Raw genomic sequence first — 22,362 nt, 5'->3', positions numbered from 1 at the left:
TAATATCTGTTCCTAATACAGTGAAGATGACTTTGACTCATTGTCCTTGTATATCCAGACTTTTAACAGACAGTCCTTTTTGTTTTTCAGCAACTCCATTCCAGTGTGAGGACAGGGAATCTGGAGACATGCTTGAGATTACTCTCTCTAGGAGCTCAGGCCAACTTTTTTCATCCTGTATGAAAATCTTTTTTATTAGCTTGGTGTTAGATCAATTCTTAGTCTGTCATTATATTTATGTTGGTTTCAGCTGACATACATTTTATATCAGTCACATATTCAGACCTGCCGATTGAACATAAGCATGTGTGGTTTTTAATGACTTTTTAGGAGAAAGGAAACACTCCGCTTCATGTTGCTGCCAAAGCAGGACAGATTTTACAGGCAGAGTTGTTGGCAGTCTATGGTGCTGACCCTGGCACACACGACTCCAGTGGAAAAACTCCAGTTGACTATGCAAGGTAAATGGTTTTGATGTTTTGATTTTTTCTTGATTTTTTTTTAAACAAAATCGTAAATGATCACCTTTCCCAGGTTCTCTGGGTATCCTGATGGACATTTAATTTCACAATTAAACCTCAAATGAGTGCTTTTCCCAGGATAAAGTAAATGCACACAGAACAAATAAAATATCTCCAGTCTTCAACCCATCTCTTTTCAAATGCCTAAGAGAACAGATTGGCCTTGCAGGGACTCAAAAGGGCTTTACCCTACCAGCTAAATGGTTCTCTCGGACCGGTGGGGACTCCATTCCAAATTCCCTAGCAAAGAACACACTGCAGGCAGCTTCCTCTCTTTTGCGTCAAGGGAGCTCCAGTGGCATGAGTGCCTGTATGATTTCAAGTGCAGCAATATGGCAAAGGAAGATGGACATCTAAGTAACCAGGTCTCAAATAATACATTATTTATTTGTATTACTGTAGCAAGACTGAACATGCATTGTGTATATAAAATTACAGAAAGCTACCAAGCTAAGGCTGTATTCAAAACCATTCCAGTAGCAGCAAGATTCAGAAGTCGTGTAGTCTCAGTGCTTGGATTTATTTATTGGTTTGGAAATGGTGTATAAGGAGCATGACAAAGCTCTGTCCTTGCCTCCGTGGGTCCCGCGTTTCCTGGCAGATTTCGCTAGCCTCAGAGGCTCACTGTGACCCTCCATGTAACCCTTCTCTCTCTAGAGACAAGGGTCACAGTCTACTGAGTCATTTTCATCATAAGCCAGCGAGGTGAGGAGAAGTTATCCTTCCTTGCACAGTCTCTGTTGTCTCCCAGTCTCAGTGATTAACCAGGGGGCAAAGGCGGGGGGAGCCCGGGCCCACCCTCACTCTGGGCTCCAGCCCAGGGACCCTAATAGCATCAGCTATGGTAGCTGACCTTTTAGAAACAGGACATGTACAATTCCCTGGGCTACTTCCCCCACAGCAGCCCTCACTTCCTCAAGCTCCACTTCACCCTTACGTCAGGGCCTCCTTAGAATCATAGAATCATAGAATATCAGGGTTGGAAGGGACCCCAGAAGGTCATCTAGTCCAACCCCCTGCTCGAAGCAGGACCAATTCCCAGTTAAATCATCCCAGCCAGGGCTTTGTCAAGCCTGACCTTAAAAACCTCTAAGGAAGGAGATTCTACCACCTCCCTAGGTAACGCATTCCAGTGTTTCACCACCCTCTTAGTGAAAAAGTTTTTCCTAATATCCAATCTAAACCTCCCCCATTGCAACTTGAGACCATTACTCCTCGTTCTGTCATCTGCTACCATTGAGAACAGTCTAGAGCCATCCTCTTTGGAACCCCCTTTCAGGTAGTTGAAAGCAGCTATCAAATCCCCCCTCATTCTTCTCTTCTGCAGACTAAACAATCCCAGCTCCCTCAGCCTCTCTTCATAAGTCATGTGCTCTAGATCCCTAATCATTTTTGTTGCCCTTCGCTGGACTCTCTCCAATTTATCCACATCCTTCTTGTAGTGTGGGGCCCAAAACTGGACACAGTACTCCAGATGAGGCCTCACCAGTGTCGAATAGAGGGGAACGATCACATCCCTCGATCTGCTCGCTATGCCCCTACTTATACATCCCAAAATGCCATTGGCCTTCTTGGCAACAAGGGCACACTGTTGACTCATATCCAGCTTCTCGTCCACTGTCACCCCTAGGTCCTTTTCCGCAGAACTGCTGCCTAGCCATTCGGTCCCTAGTCTGTAGCGGTGCATTGGATTCTTCCATCCTAAGTGCAGGACTCTGCACTTATCCTTATTGAACCTCATCAGATTTCTTTTGGCCCAATCCTCCAATTTGTCTAGGTCCTTCTGTATCCTATCCCTCCCCTCCAGCGTATCTACCACTCCTCCCAGTTTAGTATCATCTGCAAATTTGCTGAGAGTGCAATCCACACCATCCTCCAGATCATTTATGAAGATATTGAGCAAAACCGGCCCCAGGACCGACCCCTGGGGCACTCCACTTGACACCGGCTGCCAACTAGACATGGAGCCATTTATCACTACCCATTGAGCCCGACAATCTAGCCAGCTTTCTACCCACCTTATAGTGCATTCATCTAGCCCATACTTCCTTAACTTGCTGACAAGAATACTGTGGGAGACCGTGTCAAAAGCTTTGCTAAAGTCAAGAAACAATACATCAACTGCTTTCCCTTCATCCACAGAACCAGTAATCTCATCATAAAAGGCGATTAGATTAGTCAGGCATGACCTTCTCTTGGTGAATCCATGCTGACTGTTCCTGATCACTTTCCTCTCATGTAAGTGCTTCAGGATTGATTCTTTGAGGACCTGCTCCATGATTTTTCCAGGGACTGAGGTGAGGCTGACTGGCCTGTAGTTCCCAGGATCCTCCTCCTTCCCTTTTTTAAAGATTGGCACTACATTAGCCTTTTTCCAGTCATCCGGGACTTCCCCCGTTCGCCACGAGTTTTCAAAGATAATGGCCAAGGGCTCTGCAATCACAGGTGCCAATTCCTTCAGCACTCTCGGATGTAACTCGTCCGGCCCCATGGACTTGTGCACGTCCAGCTTTTCTAAATAGTCCCTAACCACCTCTATCTCCACAGAGGGCTGGCCATCTCTTCCCCATTCTGTGATGCCCAGCGCAGCAGTCTGGGAGCTGACCTTGTTAGTGAAAACAGAGGCAAAAAAAGCATTGAGTACATTAGCTTTTTCCACATCCTCTGTCACTAGGTTGCCTCCCTCATTCAGTAAGGGGCCCACACTTTCCTTGGCTTTCTTCTTGTTGCCAACATATCCTTCCTTGTGCCTGATATGGTGTATACTACTCAGCCTCTCCAACAGCGCAACTTCCTCCCACAGCTCCTGACATGCACACCCACCTGACTGACTGGGAGGCTATTAACTAGTTTCAGCCAGCCCCTGGTTGGCTTCAGGTGTCCCAATCAACCTAGCATTCTCCCTGCCTTCTGGAAAGTTCTTAATTGGCCCCAGGTGTCTTAATTGACCTGGAGCAGCTGCCATTTCACTTATCCTGGTACGAGGGATTTGTTTAGCCTGGAGCTAATATATCTATCTCCCACTACTTTTCTATAGCCATCTGGCCTTGTCCCGTCACAGGAGACACTGAGGACAGAACAAGTCTTCTGTGGGAATCGGATACCATGTATCAGAGTTGTTGCCACTGCTGTTGTTCCAATACTAAACTGGACATGGTTGGTTTACCATCTCAAAAACTGCTCAGAAAAGACTATTCTGCCTGTTTTGGATAAATTGTTAATCAGCTTCTCTAGTAGGTAGATAAACAAAGGTATTCCAGAGTACTCAGCAACTCATTTTGAACGGATGAGGAAAGTCTAATTCCCTTTTAGTATTTTCTTCTGAAGAGTCTCTTGTGATCCTGACACCCTTTGGAAAAATCTCAAACACATACTAAATTGAAAATGTAGAAGTGATCTGATGTTATATTCACGATGCTAAATTTAATCTTTTCTGAGCAATTTTTGAACCTTTACATTTTATAGCCAGTGAAGCATAAATGAATGCCATTTTCTGTTTCATGTCTAATAGACAAGGAGGGCACCATGAATTGGCAGAGCGCCTTATAGAAATACAGTATGAACTTACTGACAGACTAGCGTTCTATCTCTGTGGCAGGAAACCAGGTGAGTACAAAAAAACTATATCAAAGTGTTTTTCAAATAGTGATTATTTGAATATACAAACTAAAAAGAATGACACCCATGTTATTGATAACACTAGCCCCATAAGATCATTTTTTAAAAATTATCAAGCCTTTTAAAAATAGGCATGAAATCATAGAACAGCAAAGGAAATGTTAGTGGCTTAAATTAGAGATGGTAGAATTAAAATTTGAATTAAATATTTGTGTTGGTAGACAAAATGGTAAACTAAAATCCCCTTTTTGTTGTGACAAAACATACATTCTGTCTCCAATACCCCATGCTCTGACTGGTAGGGTTATAGGGTCACAAGGCACTGGGTGACTAAGTGACAGAATCTGCGTAAGAGCCACCAAAGGCTATGAAAGAAACTACTCATGGAGTGAGATGCAGCATGTTCCCACAGCTGGCTAAGAGACAGGAGACAGAGTAGGAATAAATGGTCTGTTTTCATCATGGCAAGAGGTTACAAGGGTGTCTCCCAGTTCTGTGCTGGGTCCAGTGGTGTTCAATATATAAACAATCTGGATAAGTGGGTGAACAGTGAGGTAGCAAAATTTTCAGATGACACGTTTTTTTAGGTTAGTCAAGTCCAGAAAGAACTAAAGAACTTCAGAAGGGCCCAACCATCTACATGAATGGGCAACACACTGGCAAATAAAGTTCAGTGTTGATGAACACAAAATAATGCACATTAGTATGAAAAACTTAAACTACTCGTACGCCTTTCACAGCTCTAAATTAACTATCAACTCAGGAAAGGGACCCGAGTGTCATTGTAGACAGCTCAGTGAAGACCTCTGCTCAACCTGCGGTCAAAAAATGTGATCTAAGGGATACATGAGGAATGGGATGGAGAATAACATGGAAAAAATAATGCCTTTATATAAATATATGGTGTGCCTCACCTGTATTCTGTAGTACTGGTCACCCCATCTCAAAATGGATGTTGCAGGATTAGAGGGTGCTCAGTGAAGGGTGACAAATTATTAGGGGCAAGGAGAAAAAATCACAGAGATTGGGATTGTTTACTTTAGAAAGGAGATGAATAAGAGGAGACATGATGAAGGCATATAAAATAATGAATGGTCTGAAGAAAGTAGATTTTGAGCTTCTATTCTCTGTCTCACAATCCAAAAGCAAGGGGACGTTTAGTGAAATCAAAACATGGCAAAAAGATACTTTTTCAAACAACACATAATTAAACTGTGGAACTTCTTGTCACAGGATGTCATTGAGGTCCGACTCTTAGTATATGTCACAAAAGGATTGGATATTTACATGGATAACTAGACTATCTAGCATTGTTAGTTAATGCTAACAAATTTTGGAGGAAGCCTTCTGCTTCAGGGCTTAAGACGCTCTGACTATTGGGGATTAGGAGGGAACCTAATGTGGGGAGGCCAATCATCCTGCATCTGCTAAATGCAGATTCCCTTTCTGCAGCTTGCAGAGCTAAGGTCTGTGACTTTAAACAGTCTAGTAGCCAAACAAGCATGTTATATAGTCTAATAAAACTGAGAAATGTAGGCCAGTAGCAGTGGTTGTTTGAAACACATCCTAAATATTTTAACATTTAGCTTAACTCGATTTCAGATCACAAAAATGGACAACACTTTATTATACCTCAAATGGCAGACAGGTAAGACTGCTGATTGAATAGCATGTATTTGAATGAATATCAAATAATTGGTTCTTCAATTTTTTTGTATTTTCTTTTGAAATATTTCAACTCTTGTCACTACACTGTGTTTATTCCTTTTTTGACACATTTGGTCCATCATATGAGCTTTTCTGCTTTAGTACTTTAGAATTTGAGGAAAACGAGAAAAGTAAAAGGATGTGAAATTTATTATTTAGTTAGGTATATGAAAGAAAATGCACAAGTAATGTTGGAAAGCAAACTTGATTGATATCAGTAATTACTCCTGAACTTGTATCCTGATACAGCACTGTAAGACTTATATTTGCAGGAAAATGGTGTATTTTCTAGTAAACTTCTTTGTAGTGTTGGCTGTGCTAGTGGTAAGAAGTTAGGAATGTAAAGGTCATGTTTGTTTAAAAGAAATATAAAGTGTTAACATATCATAACAAAGTCCATATATTTTTATTTTATTGCTGTGCAATTGGAAATAAGACGGCTGTAAGTAAACGACAGACTTCAGTTACTTTGCAAACACATTAATGAATGAACAAAGTTGCTTTAAAAAAACTTTAATTAAAACCAGTTAATCTTCAGTTAGATATACAGGTGATGAGTATAGTTTTGTACAATACTTTATGGTGCAGTAGGGTCTTTTTCCATTAATAGTAATACTTAGCTTTTATGTAGGACTCCTCATCCATAACTCTCAAAGCACTTTACAGAGCAAGGTGAGTTTCTGCAGCCCAGCATCTCACATTCTGGACACCTGGGCTGCTTTCCTCTCTCTGCAGCTCCCTGAGGTGGAGTTTTGGAGCTGAGTGGTTACACCCCCTCAGTTCTTGTTACCTTCCTTTCTCTGTCTCCATGGCAATATGTGTACGGTTTTTACAGCTCCTGCCTTCACATCTGCCTAAGGGGGACTTTTTTGACAAAATCTGGCACAGTGGTGAGCAATGATTTCCCCTCCTCCCTCTCCCCCCCCCAACACACACACACACACACACACCCCGCTCTGAGCCAGTTTTTTAGCCAGGTGTTGGAATGCCTCCAGAGCCTCAGATGCAGTACTTGCCTGCTTCCTCCTCTGAACCTTTGAGGTATGGCAGAACAGCCTGAAAAACACCAAATGAAATCCAAAAGGTGCTCCATCTGTGATACTGCCCTCCCAGGCTCGACAGACATTGAGTTGTGCCCAGTCTTCCTTCCCAAACATTAGGTCATGGGGCTATGAGTCGGAGAGGCATGTGGGATCCCCATCTCACTGGAACAGCTGCAACTACAGCCTTGGAAAAATTGACCAGTAGTCTGTGCAGAACAGGGAGAGGCTCCGTGGATGAGGAGGACCCTAGTCAGCCAACTCAGGGAGTAAGTTCCAAGGGACCTCTGGAAAACAGAGGGCAGGCTTGTGGGGGTCACAGATCTCTTCTTGCACCCCCCCCCCCCGAGTCCTAAAAGGGTCTTGAGCACCGTAGGAAAAGGAATAGGGCTCATAAATACCCTCCCTCCTTCCCAATTTAGCTTGTCCTCAGGTCTTTACGAAGATAGGGGTGGTAGTCACAGCCAGGTTCAGGTCACAGGAGAGCCACCTGTACCCCTTCCTGGATGCCATCTTAATTAGAGCTCCTTCCCCAGCGCACACAGCTACATCCCTGACCTTGAATGTCCTGCAAGTACATGGCTTTATCAACATCAAAAAAACAACCCTCTTTGATTGCATCCAACCAAATAACTCACTTGGGTGTGGACATAGAGGCCTCGGTAGCAAGGATATCTCTGTCTCTAGAGAGGTTCCAGAAAATTCAAGACCTCCTCCCATTGTTTTGGAGCTGCCGTAGGCCCTGATTGCACTGAGTCTTCGACTGCTAGGCCTCCTGCATAGGGATCACTCCATGGGCGCAATCACATATCCAGTGACTTCAGGGCTTCACTTTAAGGTACGGGACCACTCCCCAGAACTTATGAAAAATCAAGAGAGAGTTCCGGCACATGGTGGTCAGCCCAGAGCAGTGTCTGCAAAGGGCATGCCCATATGTTTTCCAGATCCCCTGATCCTCATAACCAATACCAGCCTGGAGGGCTGGGGGAGCACATCTGGGGTCTCAAATAGCTTATGGCATTGGAACCTGGAGGAAAGAACACACACCATAAACCTTCTAGAACCAAAAATGCTCAAGCTGACCCTACAAAGGATCCAGTTCAGCCTAGAGGGGAAGCACGTCCAATATGATCACGGTCACGTACAAGAACAATCAAGGGGGAACAAGAAGCCCAGCACTACATGCTGAAGCAAAGCAAATCACGCAGTGGGTGGAGCAATCTCTCCTCTCCCTCAAGGCAGCTCACATAAAGAGAGACCTGAACCAGAAGGCGGACTGGCTCAGCAGGTGCAAGATGAACAAGTGGGGCCTGAATTAGGATGTCTTACAGTTAATCGTATGATCATTCGGCCTGCCATCAACCAACTTATTTGTGAACCATGTGAATGTGAAGAGACTAGAGCACCGTACCAGGGAAGTGGACCCCATATCCATGGGAACAAATGCCCTGTTGCACTGATGGCTAAAGGGTCTGCTCTATGCATTTCCACACTTCCCATTATTAAGGAAGATGGTCAAGAAAATAAAATAAGAACGGGCAACAATAATATTGATAAACACACATGGGATGAGGAGATCCTGGTTTTGGGACTTGTTAGGGCTGAAATTAGGACTGCTGCTACAGCTCCCAGTGGGACATGACATCCTCCCATAAGGTCCTTCTGCTTTATTTGGACCTGAACTAGTTGTATCAAACAGCCTGGCTATTGAAAGGGAAGCACTAGTATTATTGAGTCTGTCCTCCAAAGTCATCGGAACACTTCTTTCAAGAGTATTAACCTTGCAACCATACTCCTCTGTCTGGACCAAGTTTTGCATCTGGTGCCAGGAACATGAAGCAAACCCAAGAAGTCCAGGAATTCTGGCTATCTTGGGTTTTCTCCAAGAAGTTTTTGCCAAAGGTCTCCAGCCCAACACAGTTACTTCTCAGGTGTCTGTCCTTAGTAGTGTGATGTTTTCAGGATCCACAGGTTCTCTGGCAAAGAACCCCCAGGTAGCCAGATTCCTTAGGGAAGTGCAGTTAGCCAGTCTGGCAGTTAGAACTCTTTTTTTTCAAGTGGTAGACTGAGAGCCCTCACAAACCCTTCAAACCACTGATGTCAGTGTCAGCATTAAACTTGTTTTGGATGGCCATCATGTCCACCAGGCAAGCATTGGAGCTGGCACTGCTCTCTATGCAGGAACTTTGCTGCATGTTTCAGGAGGACAAGGTGCTGCTCAGAATTCGAGAATCATTGGTCCCGAAGGTGAACTCTTCTTTCCACGGTTCCCAAGAGATGGTTCTACCTTTATTCTGTCCAAGGCCACAGCATCCCACCACGGAGAGGTGGCACACCTTAGATGTCAGAAGGGCTCTGAAAATTTGCCTTAAACAGAGTCCACAAGGAGATCAGGTGCCATGTTTGTATCCTTCCATGCAAGGACTCAGAGCTTTCATATCTCCATTGGTAGGGGATTAGACTGCATTGTGGAAGCGAAAAAAGCATCGGAGATTCCAGTTCCAGAATGTTAGAGCATGCTCCATGTGATTCCTGGCGACCTCATAGGCAGAAAGAGTTAGTGCCTCCACAGCAGAAAATTGTAATGCTGGTCAAATGCTCGCATCTTTATTGAGGACTCCTAGCTGGACTTCCTGTCCTCTGCAGAGGCCTCCTTTGGCAGGAAGGTGCAGCAGGCGGTGAACCAGAAATTATTTTGCCCTTTGAGCAAATATTATAGATGGGGATGGATACCGTTTTCCTTTTTCTGACCTTTTCTATAACATTCTTCCCAGACATCTGAAATTGTGGGAGACGCTGGGCTGTAGAGCGGGAAATTTCTTACCAATAATTTTCTTTCCGCTAGCAGCATTTCCCACAATTGTATCCATCCTGGATGCCTCATGAGCTGAAGATCAGATATTAAGTGGAATCATTATCATACAACAATCTTCTTTGGTCTAATGTACATAGTTCATTATCTCTGTAATTATTTTTTGTTGATGTTATGCAAGTTTTACAGCTTGGAAATAACTCATCTGGAAGCAAGCTGAGGGGGGCATGGCTGTGTGGCTCCAAAACTCTGATTCGCTTCCATGAGCTACAGAGAAAGGAGAGCAGCCCAGACATAAAGAATTGTGGGAGATACTGCTAGCAGAAAGGAAACCTATTTGTAAGAAATTTCCCTATCATAAGCCCCATTTTACGTAGGGTGAAACTGAGGCGCAAAGAGGTGAAGTGATTTGTTCAAGATCACATATCAGGTCATACGGCCTGCAGTAGAACTTGAGTCTCTCATTGCTGTATAGTGCCCTCTCCATTGGGCACTTCTTCCTCTTTATCCTCATCTAAGATAATTGCTTGCAGGAACTTACCCAGAGCCTTCTATCAAACTACCTTATTTGAGTCTTTCCTTCACAAAGTTCCTTGAAGAAGTTCTACTGAAAGGATTTTGTGTCTGTGTTGAGGGGATTACACCCAGTAATATACAGTGGGCTCACAATTTGACTTTCTGGGTCTGGGGTTTCCACGTTAAGTTCTGTCTTTGTTCTAACCACAAAGTTTGCAATTTGTGTGTCAGTCTTGAGACAGGAAGCTAATAGCAGAGGATTGCTTCATAGTTAGTCAATACAATACATCTTGTGGGTGACTTTGAGATGAGGCCTTCGTGCTTTAACACATTTATCCACCTGGTGGTACACACCTTTACCACTAATCAAGTAAAATAATACTTGTGGGTTTATTACAGCTGTTCATTAGTTGACGGGACATTGTTTTTAGGGCATGGTCAGAAGAGTATTTATTTTTAAACTTCCCTCTAGGAGCATTTCCGTGTCCTAGAACACATTCTGCCTCTTTAGATGTGCAGGATTGCCATTTGGAATTTTAATAGCCACTTCATTCTATGTGTCCTGGAACAACTATGTACAAGAAACCCAAGGACAACCATACCTACCTTCATAATAATCACCCCAAAAAATCTGTTCCCTACAGTCAGACACTCAGATATCACAGTCCGAGATATACACCTTAACACACTCAAAACCATCTTCACTAAACAAGGATGATCTACCAGAGAAGTAAATCGCATCATGCAACAGGCCGCCCAAACATCCCAAGAGAACCCGTTTCAATACAGAAATAAAACAAAATCCCCTCCAACCACACACCCCTAGTTGTCACCTTCATCAAAGAAGTACAACCCACACTTGATGGGGACCCTATCTTGAAAGAAATCTTTCTTGAACGCCTTCTTCTGACCTTCAAACAACCCCTCAACCTCTCCAACCTCATCATCGGAAGCAGGCTCCCCACAGACCCAGACACACCAACTCAGAGCAGCACTAGGCCTTGCCAGAACAATAGATGCAAAACCTGCATCCAATAGCTTCATTGCTACAATGATCAGCGTCCTCCTACAACACACCTTGCAAGATCCATAGATCCTACACATGCCTATCTCAACATGTGGTGTACCTCATCCAGTGCACTAAATGCGCCAATCACAGCTATGTGGTGAAACCAGACAATCACTATGCTCTCAAATGAACTCTCACAGAAAAACGATAAAAGATAAAAACACCCTATCACCTGTGGGTGAAAAATTGTCACAAAGCAAACCCTCTGTATCTGACCTGTCAATCTGCATTCTCAAAGGAAACCTGCACAATGCTCTCAAAAGAGGAGCCTTGGACCTTAAATTCATAACTTTGCTAGACACTGAATCATGTTTTAAAAGAAACACTGGATTTATGGCTGCTTATAACAATCTGTAACCCACTAGGCCCCCCCCCCCTTTTTTTTTTTGTCCTATGACTACAGGTGTGATAACAGACCACTTCACCTTGAGTGATCACTTAGAACAGTGTTTCTCAACAACCAGTCCCTGAGATCTCCCTGACACAATTTAGGAAGGAGCAAGTTGGTGCCTGGTATCAAAAAAGTTGAGAAACACTGCCTGAGAATATGTGCGAAGTACTTATGCTAAACTATCTGTTCCATCATGTATTTAGCTGTGATGCTCGGAGTGCCTTTCCCAGACCCGAAGAAGAGCTTTGTGTAGCTCAAAAGCTTGTCTCTCACTAACAGAAGTTGGTCCTATAAAAGATATCACACCCACCTTGTCTCTTTAGTATCCTGGGACCAACATAGTACAACATTGCATACATGTACCTGAAATGTAAGTTAAACTCTTAGGGCTTTTCTACGTTCTGATCTAAATCCATGTGTGGATGCACTCTCCAGAATAAGAGCATCTGCACATGGAGAAAATCAGGAATGGTTAATCTGCCTTAAATTTACACTCTGCCTTATTCTGGATTAATTTTCATGTGTAAACAAGCCCTTAGAGTTTGAAAAAATGTGTATTCTTTGTAACATTCCAAGACGTGTCAAATGAAAGTAAACTGACTTTTTGTGGAGAAACTAAGCAATAAAGAATTGCTGTTCATACTGACCTTTTTCATTGTTGTAGTTATAGTGATCACTTCTTGTTTTCATAGCAGTCTAGATTTGTCTGAATTGGCAAAAGCAGCTAAGAAGAAGCTTCAGTCTGTAAGTAAAGCATCTACTTAACCTATGCTATGCCACATGTAGTCTTAGTAACATGGCAAACTTCTGTATTTCATCTTCCAAGTTGTTACTGACTATAATGCAGTGTGGTTTTCATGAGTTCCTGCCTATACAAATATCACTTCCATATTAACTAATACATTCAAAGGAGAACATGGAAGGAGGCCGAAAAAGGCATGAGGGGGAAATAAAAACTTGAATATTTGCTGGTGGATGGGAGATGCAGTTTATTTGTGGTTAGGAAGAACTGCAAGAAAGATCTCTGTGATTCTGCCTCTCATTAATAATGTTATCTCAAACTAATGACCTTTAATTTTATATTATCTCATGCCTTCATGTGTTCCATACATACACTGAATGCTCAAATGTTGTTTTATTTGCCTTTTAACTTTTTGAGAAGTAAGAATAGCTGTACTAGTGTTTGCCTGATACAGTTGCCTTTAATACTGGTTCATCTAGTATATTTTTTTAAAATACTTCCCAAACCAATTTCCTGCTTAAGACTGGTTGAGAATCTATTGGGCTTGCTCTATAATACCATCAGTGTTCCCTCCAAAGAGAGAATTTTCAGCTGTTTCATTCTGACTTTTCTTCAGGGGATGAAAGTAAATTGGGGAAGGATGACTTTTGTATCATCCTCTTATGCAGCAATGTGGTGTGTTCTGCAAAGATTGTAGTGATGGCAGTGAAACTTCTGATTAAACTGGGCAATAAGTCTGGAGAATAAAACGCAGTATAAGAAAAAAATTTCAGCCAAACAAAGACCCTCCAAAATTGAACCCATCTCCACTTTTAAACCCACTCCGTTAGCAGGCATTACAACCCTACAAGTAAATGTAGATGTACTCTTGATGACTCATTGTAGCTGTTGTTAACTCCACCCTGGACATAAGGTTGGGAGTAACTCTTTGGCTAGAGAAGGTCTTGGGCCAAACAGTCCTGGGAGGAGGCCTAGGAGCAGCCATGCCTTGGAAGGTGGGGTGACTTGGGCTGGGATTTCTTAGTTTCTTTGTAAATGAAGTCAGATCCCAGGAAAGGTGTTAAGTTTATGCTGCTTCTTTGTCTTGTATTGGGGGAAGGAAGTAGGGCTGCATTCACTCATGCATTTTTACAGTTTTTAATTAGCAATTTATATTACTGGCCACTGAAGTCCCACGGTCCCTCTACCTGAATTAAAAATACTAGAATAACCCTGACACCTGGGTTTACACAATCTCAGATCCCTCATCGGGTCTCTCCTTCCTAACCTAAGCATCTCTCTTGAACTGTTCACATTAGGAATAAATTCTGGAACAAGTAATCACTACTTAAGCCTGCTCTGCTCACTTAATCATAGAAATACCTCCCTCTCTCCTCCCCCAATATATTTATTATTGGAAGGGCTGAACTCTCATGAGATCAGGAAAAAAAGTCAGTTTTCCTTTATCTGTACTGACTGGTTGTAGAACAGGGCTGATCTGTCTAGAGCAGGAGTTCTCAAACTTCATTGCACCGCGACCCCCTTCTGACAACAAAAATTACTATATGACCCCAGGAGGGGTGACTGAAGCCTGAGCCCTGCCGGGGATAGAAAGGGCAGCAAAGCCAAAGGGTTTCAGCCCCAGTGGGGGCACCTGTAACCTGAGTTCCGCCACCCAGGGCTGAAGCCCTTGGGCTTCGGCTTCAGCACCAGGCGGTGGGGGTCCAGCCCTGGGCCCCAGCAAGTCTAATGCCAGCCCTGGCAACCCCATTAAAATGAAGTTGTGACCCACTTTGGGGTCCCAATCTATAATATGAGAAGCACTGGTCTAGATCGAGCACCCAGCAGGCTCTGAAGCTGCTTTAGAGATTGAACAGCTTCACTCTGGCAGTCAGTCAGCTTGCTTCCTGGACTGCAAAAGTACAGGCATGCACATGTGCTTTCTGCAGCATAAGAGATTTTGGGGGGTTGATTTATTGTTACCTAATCCTTAATCACTTCACTGTTGTTTTTTAGCTAAGTAACCACTTATTTGAAGAACTTGCCATGGATGTATATGATGAAGTTGACAGGCGGGAAACGGATGCAGGTGAATAAGGCTTTCTGGAATCTATATGTAGTTAAAACTTGAAATACTGTTACACCCAAGGTGCTAGTGCAAGTAAATGCTATGGGTGAAGTAACTTCTGTGTTTAGGAGTTGATTGGTACTTAGTTTCTACTACATGTAATGAGTGTTCAGTTTTATATTGGGGTATAAAACATGTTTTCCTCATTATTTTATTGAGTGGAGAACTCTCAGAAAAAGCAGTTCCTTTGACTCTGATTACCCTTAGTGTTGAACCTGTGATCTCCTGACCTGGTTCAATGAGTAGATTTTTCATGGGGTGAAGCTGCTCTGACACTGGCTCTGTTTTCTCTATAAACAGTTTGGCTTGCTACTCAGAATCACAGTACACTGGTGACTGAGACAACGCTTGTCCCTTTTCTTCCTGTAAATCCTGAGTATTCTTCAACACGGAATCAGGTAAGTTATCTTGTTTGCAAGTGTTACAAAAGCATGTTATTAACGTAGTTCAGGTGATTACATTAATAAACTGGGGGGAAAGGGACACTCCACTTAAGAGTTTACAATAGTTTCACATTACATCTGCAGTGAGTTTTTTGTTTTACAGTTACATTTCCCTAAGTTTTTTTAAGTATTCCTCTCACTTATTTGAATCTTTCACAAAGCAGGGGAAACTGACTAATCAATTTACCATACAGAGAAAATGATGAAACTGAATGAAACAAAGTAGGGAAAAATAGAGGCACTGTTTCCCTAATCTTTCTGTTACAGTAATCTTGTGTGTTACTTGTAGCATGCATGCGTGAAGTAAAATAAATACATACGGAAGTGTGATTAAGCAGATGGGGACCCTTCAGGGTTTTTTGTTTTTTTTTTGTTTTGTTTTTTTGCAACCAGTGTATGTTAAGATAAGGTACTCTATTAATGTTTAATACAAAAAGTTAACTATTGTAAACACACTAATATTGCTTCTAGGTAGTCACCTTTGTATGCAGTTTTTATTAAAACAAACGTTTGCGTGACATTTTTAAAACCCTGAGAATGGGCTTATAATATAAATACAAAGAGCTTTAATTATGGTGCACAAATGCTGTTACTATGTATCTGTTTTGCCAAGAAATTGCTATGTCAATAAATGGTACCGTATGTGACTTTTTGCATCTTGTTCTATGTTTTAGGGAAGACAGAAACTAGCTCGGTTTAATGCCCATGAATTTGCTACACTAGTTATAGACATTCTAAGTGATGCCAAGCGAAGACAACAAGGGAATCCTGTCACTGGCTCTAAAGGTGAATATGTTTTTGGTTAATTATCTAATCTTCTATACTTGAATTAGTATACCTGTAATTTCAGTGATACCACAGCATTATCCAGAAGTACCTCATATGACTTGGTTCATTTTTTGAAATGAGTAAACAGATTAAAGTCATTGCTATAAAACGATGGGTGTATGATTTGATGGATGTAAAGAGGCCCGTAGTGTTTGCTGATGACAGCACATTTGAGCTCAAGAGTAATGCTTAATTATAGAAGACTTGAATATTAAGGGTGATATTTCTAACAAAATGGACTTGAGACATGTACACAACCCAGAAGTGTTCTTTCTGATGGAATAGAACAGCATTCTGTGGAATTCTCTAGGTGGCTTCCTACGTCTTTGGAGACCAGAAATTCTATAACTATATCCCCAACATTCATTTGACTGGTAATCAGGAAAATGCCAGTGTTACAGGGTTATGGCTGCTTGTCTAAATTTGGGACTCTGCTGTACTTGAACATGCCTTAGAACTTGCTAAGTGTTAGGTTGCCTGCAAATGCTCACTTTCTGTGCTGTTTGAGCATATCTGAAGTTTGCTGATATCAAGGAGTACAACCATTTAAAACCGCAATCAAAAAGTAACACACAACTGTAGTTCCAACACTGGAGATGTTAAGTAAACATTTAAACACAAATATTCTCTCTAAAGAGATGCCAAAAGATCGTATTTTATTATACAATTTCCCTGAATTACCCAACTGAATGTATATGTATATAGCGATGAATATGTGTTGGCAATCTCATTCTATTTTGTACCTTATTTTCTTCACTGTGTGAAGTGTTTAAGTTAGCTCGTAAACCTTAATTCTCCTTAGTTAGTTGAAGTTGCCTCAATACTTCAAGGAGGTGAAAGGAATAAAATTGAAGACTGCACAATTAATCTTTCACTGCTACTGTAGATTTGGCTGTTCAAGGCAATGATAATCCAGTCACACTAGATGGCACTAACTTAATATTTTTCTTTTTCTGTTTAGAAACAAGATTTTTTTTGTCCTAAAATTTCTCCTCATGTTTTCTTTTAGTTTGCTTGAAGTTCTCTTCTCATATTATTAAACAACATAAACCAATTCTGCATACAAATCCTAAATTTAACTCATTTTTGTTTATAGAAAATGTGGAACTGATATTGAAAGCTATCAACAGCCAGCATAGTAGTGAGAGTCAGGATAACGACCAGCCCGATTATGACAGTGTTGCATCAGATGAAGATACAGATCTGGAAGCAAATGCAGCAAAAGCAAATAGACAGAAGGTAGGTTTAGTAATGATGTAGGCTATTAAACCCGTTCTTGCAAATACTTACGTACGTGCTTACGTTGAAATCAATTGGGGAAAACTCATGTGAGTGAAGTTAAACACATGTATAAGTGTTCGTGGGATTAGGGACTCAGTGATTATTTCAACTCAATTTCACAGTCGCTTCCCACATTCTATAAAATCTCTATGCAGGATCAGAAATATGACTTAAAACATTTGTAAGTGAAGCATTAATAAAACAGTTCTAAAAATGAGTCCCTTCCAGAATTTATTTTATCTGGAGACAAACTAGGAACCCAATAGCACAAATACAAAAGCGCTACAGCAGTTAGAGTATTAGGTCACTTGGCTTCTTTCATCAGAATATCTCAAAATATTTTACATTAAATTTCACCTATATATCAATGAGATAGCAAGTACAGATGGATAAACTAATGCAGAGACATTAAATAATTCCTGAAAATAATGCAGTAAGACAGAGAACGGGGAATAGAACGTAAGAATCCTGGCTTCCTCACCTGCTCTAACCCATAAACTAATGTGACTAGTAAGAGCCAGAATATCAAATACTAGTCCATGCATACTTATCCAAATCTGTATTAAACACCATCCTTTTCTTGTTTGAAATCGCAAGGCTAATATTATTGCATGTAAATGAGCTAAGAATTAATTGAGACCAGGTTTCTTCTGAGATGGTCCATAGCTTTAGTTGTATAAAGTGAGCTGTTACGTGGTGGTGGTTGTTGTTACTTTCCTCGGTGACTCATGTGAAGTCAGTTTTGGAAATCTGTTAAAATCAGTGCAGTTTTGCTTGTTTACAGTAGATCGGGGTGGGCAAACTTTTTGGCCCGAGGGCCACATCGGGGTACAAACTGTATGGAGGGCCGGGTAGGGAAGGCTGTGCCCACCAAACAGTCTGGTCTCTGCCCCCTATTCCCCCACCCCACCCCCTATCCAATCTCCCCTGTCCCCTCACTGCCCCAACCTATCCACACTCCCACCCCCAACAGGCTCCCCGGGACACTCACACCCTATCCAAACACCACCCCCCACCCCCGTTCCCCGGCCCCAGAACCTCCGCCCCATCCAACTGTCCCCTGACTGCCCCCCGGGACTCCCACCCCTAACCGCTCCCTGTCCCCTGACTGCCCCCCAGAACCCCCTACGCAACCATGGTATCGCTGCGCACCGCCGCCACCCCCTTACCATGCTGCTCAGAGTGGAAGGAGCTTGCAGCCCTGCTGCCCAGCAGTGGCGTGGTTGCGGGGGAGGGGCCAGGGGCTAGCCTCCTGGGCCAGGAGCTCAGGGGCTGGGCAGGATGGTCCCGCGGGCCATAGTTTGCCCACCTCTGCAGTATATTGTCTGTCTTATAGGTGTGGTAAGTATTTTATCTAATGTTTTATTTAAAGAGCCTGGATTCAGACTTGTCCGATGGACCAGTGACGGCACAAGAATATATGCAAGTTAAGAATGCTTTGGTGGCTTCTGAGGTAAAGATACAGCAGTTATTGAAGGTGAACATCAACCTGAGTGATGAACTGAGAACCATGCAGAAAAAGGTAACAAGTATAGTAATATAAGCAAAATTAAAATCCTGTAGCTAATCGGGTTAATTTTTATATAAATATAAGGGACCATGTGTGAAGACCAGTCAAACTATTTTGACAAATTAGAACTATTTTGGAATTGATGTAACGAAAATGAATGTATCCATGCAGAGCAAACTCTTTAATGTTTCACCTTTCATGGAAGGTGTTATTGGGAACTGTTTAGTTCAACCTAATTGATTTTTTCTTTATTTACGAAGCATTGTTTAAAAAAAACTCATTCTATTGTCTTGTTTCAAAATGAGCAATTGTTTGAGGCTTTGGAAACAGCTGATAGCAGATGGACATAAAGTGCACCTTCTGCTTTCTGTTAGGTCCGTTGTTTAATCCAATAATAAGGTCTAGTGCTTATACACATTTTAAAAGGCTCTGTTGCAGGCAAGACGAATTTAGCATATGTTAAAAGTATACATATGACAAGTTAAAGCCAGGCTACCAGACCTTCAAATCCTATTGTAGACAAGGTCACTGTGTCCCAACAGGCCAGTAACAAATATAGTACATCACATGCTTGCGAATTAGTTGTCTTCATAGAACTAGCTATAATGTTGGCATACATGTATGCTAAGATATCTGCTAGGTTTTAAGAAAACATAGGCCGCTTTATGGGATGATCACCACCAAACAGTATGACTGGAAGCTAAGGTGCAAAAGTTCATTGCAGGGAAAGAAAATAGAATTGCTGAAACTGAAAATGGAAAAGACCCACTAGATCTCTTGGTGCATAAACTTCCTTTGTCTGCAGGAGATCAGGTATTGATACTAGAAAGTCACTAAGATTCTAGAATTTAACTAGTCGGCCAACATTCGAATAGGTGAGGTAAGATCTAGTGCCCAAAGCATACAGGATTAGTTGTATATTTTTTCAATGGGTCAACGTACATGTGGATTCCCTATCAAAACCTATAACTAATTGCTTATTCTCAGTATTACCTTTTTTTGTTTTTGGTTTTTTTGGTGATCTGCACTGCCTGTTCCTTATTCTGGCTGTCTGCCATGCTGTCCTGTCTACTTTGTCGGGAAGGGATTCCATTAATTGACATAAAACCAGTCCCCCTTTGAAGTTGTGCAGCTGTGGAATGGCACATAATTGTAACTGCAGTATTCTATAATTAGAGAAAACCAGCCCAGAGCTGCTGTCAAGCTACGGTACTGGAGATGTCAACTTTCCTAAGGTAGCTCAAGAGTTATGTCAACGAGGGCTAAGAAGATTGTACTACCTGCTTTCTCTAGTGTCCTGGCACGATGCCACTCTACAGTGCTGCTGCTTTCAGGAGCCTGGAATGTTTGTTGGTCTCTGAGCTATTAGGATTTAATACCAGTCTAATTCATGGTTTGAAAATATCTTCTTCTTTATCCCTAACCTGATAAACTGAGCAGTTGGGACATGGTTTCAAGTGTTACTGTCCAAGTTGCTCTCTCTCAAAGCAGGTAACAGCAGATGCAAAACACATCTGTGCACACAAAGAGGGCAGTTGTATGTACAGTTACCTGTTTTTGCCTTTTGAGATCTCTGTTGGAACCCAAAATTTATAGAGGAACCTAAGACATCTTATGGGACTTCTTTGCTGCTTTTGCAGGTGTCTTGATTAAGCAGTTGTCTGCATCATTTGAATTAATTTTTGGTTCAGAGATAAATTTATGCTTTAAGGAACCTAACCTTAGAAAAAGCTTTTGCTGTCAGAGTGGGGTAGCCATTGTACACTAGGATTTTAGTACACTGATACAGCATAGTGGGAGGAGACAGGGCCAGATTTTCCTGTGCAGCAGATGCGGGGCATAGGGTGCATCAGAGAGCCAGTCATAGCTCCCTCGTGCTGAGGATCAGTTTGCACTGGCCCCAGATCCAGTGATGTTTAGAACAGCTATGGGGCTGCTCTGATTTGTCATTGGCTTAGTGACTTACACCAACAACGGCTAGGCATAACAAAGCTCATAAGAACGGCCATACTGGGTCAGACCAAAGGTCCATCTAGCCAAGTGTCCTGTCTTCCAACAGTGGCCAGTGCCAGGTGCCCCAGAGGGAATGAACAGAACAGGTAATCAAATGTGATCCATCCCGTGTCACCCATTCCCAGTGTCTGGCCAACAGAGGCTAGGGACACCATCCCTGACATGATTCCTCCACCTTACCCTCTGCTCTGAGGGGAAGGGGGATAAACGGCATAGTACCTAGCTACAGTAGCGTTAGGCCAATAAGAAGTTGCTGTCTACCAAGGGAGTTTTCTGCTGGCCAGTTGTGGTCAGAATCTAAATACTTTGCAGCACCTGAGAAGAGCAAAGGAGCCAGATCTCATTTGAGCATATCGCCCTTGGTCTCTTAATTGGCATAGGTTTATTTGATTTTTTAGGCATAGGTTAAATTTAAATATGTAAGATTAAAACTTGTCTGTCTCGTATAGTTGTCTAGTAGCATGATATGTATCTGATTTCTCACACTTCAGTTATTTGAAAAAGATAGCACTTCAATAGAGGCTCTGCCTCCTCTTTAATTATGTCACTTATGGATGGGTTCCCTCTAAATCGAGTAAAAGGGTGATCTTACAAAAAAACGATGACTTTCTGACACATGGGCACTTGTTTGTGAACTTAAACCTTGACCGTGATGAAGAATTTCGACAGTGGTGGTGAATTGATCTGATATGACAACAGATGAACAACAGCAGACAGCTGAAATTAGACCACACCCGATTTATAAAATAGGTGGTGGAAAATAAAGGGAAAAGGTCCATGCTGCACAATCTCCTGCTTGATTGTATTAAAATGTCAAACTTTTAAGGAGTACCATTGCTCTTTACTGATCCTTAAATCTTAACACACAATACACGGTATGACAGACTGCACCAAGCAGGGAAAGGTAATATTCAAAATGGCTTTAGGATGCTAGTCGGAATCTTCGCTTACGGGTTCTGGACGGCATCAGGCTGACTACAATTTTACATCACAGACTGATTTTCTTCAAGGTTCACGTGACGCAAAACAAAATACAATATTCAGTATTTACTTGCGATTCCTAATGAACGGCCATCAGCTGTCTGAAACCGTATGCTCCATATATTGTTTGAGAAGAGGTACATAATATTTAAATATTTGCAGTTTTCTTCATGATGTGTTAATATAGCAAACTTATTCTGAGAAATTTTCTTCTACAACAGAATTTAAATTGTTGCACTTTTTCCCCACCCACAGATTTTAATAATCCTATTGGCATCTTAGAAAGCAGTAGCTGATATCCTGTTTTCGTAACCTTAACTCCACTGTCTTCTTGCTTTGCAAAGCAAGCTCTGGTTTTCTTTGTGCTGTATCTGTGCTATAATTTTAGCAGTTGCATATTCAGAGGCTTTATTTAAGTCATTTTTAAGTTACTGTAGTAACTGTTTGCTGAACTGGAGTGCTTTGCTTGAAAAGAATTTATTTTTCTGTTGTTCAAACAGCCTTCGTGGTAATGAAAAATTTATGTAAAAGTACATCTAACCTGGAAATGGATCTTACGCTTTTAACTGCAACAGCCAAATGTAAGATCCAATTTGACTTGCATCCCAACTAAAATAATAGTAAGTTGAAACTGACACTTATAAATCTACCACACCTGCAGTAAAATATTTTTTGTCTGAGTAAATGAAGTAGATTTTAAGAGAAAATTCCATTTAATAATAATAAATCCAGCAACAGCTAGTTGGATTTTTTTTTAAGGTGACAAGCTGTATTTGTGTACTC

The 22,362-nt window shown here is 41.8% G+C and overlaps 1 protein-coding gene across 6 annotated transcripts in view; it reads left to right on the top strand.

The window, feature by feature from the left end:
* GIT2 (GIT ArfGAP 2) overlaps window positions 1-22,362 on the top strand; it is a 53,675-nt gene that overhangs the window by 11,292 nt on the left and 20,021 nt on the right. For 5 of the 6 annotated variants that reach the window (XM_074972722.1, XM_074972721.1, XM_074972719.1 and 2 more), the window contains exons 5-14: window positions 91-177; window positions 331-461; window positions 4,033-4,127; window positions 5,742-5,787; window positions 12,367-12,418; window positions 14,412-14,484; window positions 14,824-14,921; window positions 15,641-15,752; window positions 16,891-17,033; window positions 18,448-18,597. In XM_074972722.1, the coding sequence (XP_074828823.1) occupies window positions 91-177; window positions 331-461; window positions 4,033-4,127; window positions 5,742-5,787; window positions 12,367-12,418; window positions 14,412-14,484; window positions 14,824-14,921; window positions 15,641-15,752; window positions 16,891-17,033; window positions 18,448-18,597 (987 nt within the window). The remainder of the gene's footprint in view (window positions 1-90; window positions 178-330; window positions 462-4,032; window positions 4,128-5,741; window positions 5,788-12,366; window positions 12,419-14,411; window positions 14,485-14,823; window positions 14,922-15,640; window positions 15,753-16,890; window positions 17,034-18,447; window positions 18,598-22,362) is intronic. The other variant, XM_074972717.1, reaches the window with a different exon arrangement.

This window comes from Natator depressus, chromosome 15, assembly GCF_965152275.1.
Source record: "Natator depressus isolate rNatDep1 chromosome 15, rNatDep2.hap1, whole genome shotgun sequence".
Lineage (NCBI taxonomy): Eukaryota > Metazoa > Chordata > Testudines > Cheloniidae > Natator > Natator depressus.
Note: the sequence above shows the minus strand (reverse complement) of the source record. Positions and strands in the feature narration are given on the sequence as shown.